Source organism: Fusarium musae, chromosome 8, assembly GCF_019915245.1.
Source record: "Fusarium musae strain F31 chromosome 8, whole genome shotgun sequence".
Classification (NCBI taxonomy): Eukaryota; Fungi; Ascomycota; class Sordariomycetes; order Hypocreales; family Nectriaceae; genus Fusarium; species Fusarium musae.
Genome location: NC_058394.1, coordinates 1,080,319 through 1,083,665, shown reverse-complemented (window position 1 = coordinate 1,083,665; position 3,347 = coordinate 1,080,319). Strand labels below are relative to the sequence as shown.

Below are 3,347 nucleotides of genomic sequence, written 5' to 3'. Positions count from 1 at the left end.
TTAACATTCCTCTCCTCGCCCTCGTCGATATTCCCTCTGCGCTCTTCGTGCCCGCCGCTCCTCCCTTGCCCTCTCCCTCTCAAGCTCCCTCAGCTCAGGCATCGGGTGGTGATAACTCTTGGTACCCAGATCGCCACTATCGTCTGTGGTACGGGTCACCTGTGATCCATCAAGGAGACTCTCACTGACCTGGCTGTCGGCGCGGGTGTAGCTCTCGGCACGCTGGTAGCTGAAATCGCGACGGGCTGCTCGGCCAGCTTCACGAAGACGACGGGCCTCAGCGCGCATGCGTTCTGCCTCACGGTTCTCCCGACGATCAGCGGTAGAGTAGACCTTGCGGATGCCGCCGGTAGCCTTGGTAGGTGTGGTTGTAGGGGTTGTCTGACGATCAGAAAGAAGGTTTGTTGAGACGTTAGATTCAGTGCCAGGGTTGGTAGAGCCATCCCATTCGGAACCTTCACTCTCCTTGTTCAGTCCACCAACGCGGGCAGGCCTCTCATGGCGATAGCTGCGGAGTTCCTTCTTGGCTGCAAGTTCGGCCTCCTCATCTTCAACACCCGCTTCACCAACGTGGCGGCTAGTCTTCTTGCCCTTCTTCGCACGCTCACGGTCTCGCTTTTCCTGCTTGCGGCGTCGCTTCTCACGTGCACCAATGTCGCTTGCTCCAGCTGTGATACCAGTAAGTGTTGTGCTCTCTGTGACTACAGTCGTGTTGTCGTCGTCCACGTCCTTGTATACACTGCCACCACCGAGGTTTGTTGGTCGAGTTGCGTTGGAGAGAATAGTGCCGTTAGGCCCGGTACGTCGAAGAACCGTAGATTTGTAGTCATCCCAATCTGTTTCCTTGAATTGGAAGCCACCGTTCTTTGCCCAGAAGAAAAACCAGATACCAGTACACACGAACGCCACACCAATCAGAGCAAAAAGGAAGAAGAAACCGGCATTGCTGATGTCGTGAGGGTCGAACGAGCCTGATTCAGGTTCAACGGATGGTTTGTGCCTATCGTTCTTGTCGTCGCCTTTATCATCTCGAGCTAGCAGCACTTTACTGCCCTCCAATAAGCGCCTCGAGAGTGTGGAAAACGCCTCTGCAGCACGAGGGGCGTGCTGGGTGATCGAGGACGCACTGCGCAATGAGCGAACGATAGCGGGTGCCATGATGGAATGAAGTAGAATGAAGAGGTCTCAGTCGAGTATAGATATGTGCAAGCTAGGCCCAGGGTGCTGTAGCCCAGCCGAGCTCAATCGTAAATAAGACCAAGCAGTTGATGTGAGTATCCTCAATGTATCAATCGAATGAGTGTGGTAAGTAATTGTAATCGTTAAATGAGTCGTGTGGTGTTGATTATGGAAATAGTGTGTTTTCTGAGATAAGGAGAGAGAAATATTAGAGAGAGGAAGAGTAATGCGTGGCTCAGGCTGGGCGATGGTGCTTGGTTAACCCAGAAACGAGGCCTGTAAAGTGCGTGGCTGGGATGCACAGCGGGTGGTTGGGCAGCTTCAACGTGCGCGTCAGAATGCTTACAACGCTCTCGAAGTTTGATGCATAGAAACATAAAAATAAAGCAATGGTTTTAAACGGCATCAAATCAGTGTTCCAATAGTTTCCTTCCAAAGTTTGAATCAGTTTCAATTACTTTTCTGGACCTCATCACCAGAATCCAGCCACAATCTTCAAATGACGTCGAAAGTAAACAACACTCGATCGCTGACCCAGCAACCTCGCACAGAAAGCCCATTTAGTCATCATCCAATGGCAGCTGTCCACGACTTTGATGCTCCAAATTTGCAATGCACACGCCCCCCTTCAGGTTTTATTCGTGCATCTTGGTAATGGAAACTGACGAGCTCTATTTTAGCCCGCATGAAAAGAAGTTTCTAGGCAGTAGCGCCGGCCTTTGTGAGACAACCATTGTCCCTACCTAAGGTTTGCATTAAGAGATTGTGATACTCTGAACCTTTCTGTTCAAGTTTGACATTGGAATGCCAATAGGCTACATATTTGAGACCTGACGGACCATGCTAATGTCGGGTCCAATTCTACCCCTGAGACAGCGTCAGCAACTGCACTGCCTGACTGCTCACGTTTGCATGAATATCTCGGGCGCTTACACCGGATGAAAGCTGCTCTGGGCGGTTAATCTACACATACGACAGATCGCCAGTTTCTTATGCACAAACTCAGACACCTGAGACAGGAGAAAACGGGATAGCTAAACATCCAATGCTAGACATGTTCCCATTTTTATGCTATGGTTGAACTCAATCATATCCACCCAGTCGTTGTCTTGCTTGTTACTCTCCCAGTCTCTCCAGTCCAAAACAATATCTTCCGTTTCGACCAAAATCCTTCACCTCCGTTTAGTCCACTCATAATCAATCTGCCACCCTCACTACACCATGATCAGCCGAAGATCTTGTCACGGGTCACCATTTAACGTCTCGGAACAAGTAGAATAGAGAAGCCTGACATGCATGTCATGCTGGTTGTAACATAAGATTATTCTCTGCCGGGCAGCAGATAGAGGCGCGAACCTCGTTTGCCCGTACAATCTATCGTTCTGATGACAAGGGCCCAATGATAGTTCCAGCCAAGTCTCAAGTTCCTCCTCTTACATCATGCTCAACAATGCAATACATAAGCCATATCCATAACCGTCTCTCATGCAGCTTCCCACAGGTATCTCCTGCTGATCAGATCGCGGCAAGAAGGGGTGCAAAACAATGGGAAATTGTCTAGTCCCAGTCCAATAAAGGCCAGTCCTCCTAAACATGAATCTACACCCTTCAGGTAGCAACGACCATGCATCGGAAAAAGACACACCGGCTCAAAGCTACCAACAGGTAAGACATCTGTTCATCAAGGACGTACTGGGGCCTGTCCACTACCCAACCAAACTCCAAAAATAACCCATCTGGGCGTACATGATTTCCAAATAAAAAAGTTGAGCTTTCAGTAAGCGCTGTTGGTACTGGTACCTCGAGGTAGTCGAGCCGGGCTGGTAACTCAGCTGGACCATCAACCGGATGCTTCCGCCATCACCGCTTTTGGGGTATCAACTTTCTGCCACGAAGCCAACGAGAGGGTTTGGCCCAAGAATACAAGCATCAAGATAAGCTCGGTGTGTGAAAAAAACTCTGAGCTCAAGACTGGAGCTTGAATGTAATCAGACCGTCCACCGGAATGCTCATCGATGGCCAAGATTCGAGATTATGGGCGAAACGCTGCCCATCCCGTAGACATTTGTATGCAGGAAATAAGAAAAAAGAGATAAATATAGATCAAAAAACAAAAATGCAAAAACGCGCTTATCATCAACTTTGTCATCTCTCATAAGAAAAAATCA

The 3,347-nt window shown here is 49.2% G+C and overlaps 1 protein-coding gene across 1 annotated transcript; it reads right to left on the bottom strand.

The window, feature by feature from the left end:
* Positions 1-1,158, bottom strand: J7337_010591 (uncharacterized protein; the record flags this gene model as incomplete). Its single annotated transcript, XM_044828166.1, has 1 exon — positions 1-1,158. The coding sequence occupies one exon, from the start codon at positions 1,156-1,158 to the stop codon at positions 1-3; it is 1,158 nt and encodes a 385-aa protein (XP_044676720.1).
* Positions 1,159-3,347: the final 2,189 nt, after the last annotated feature.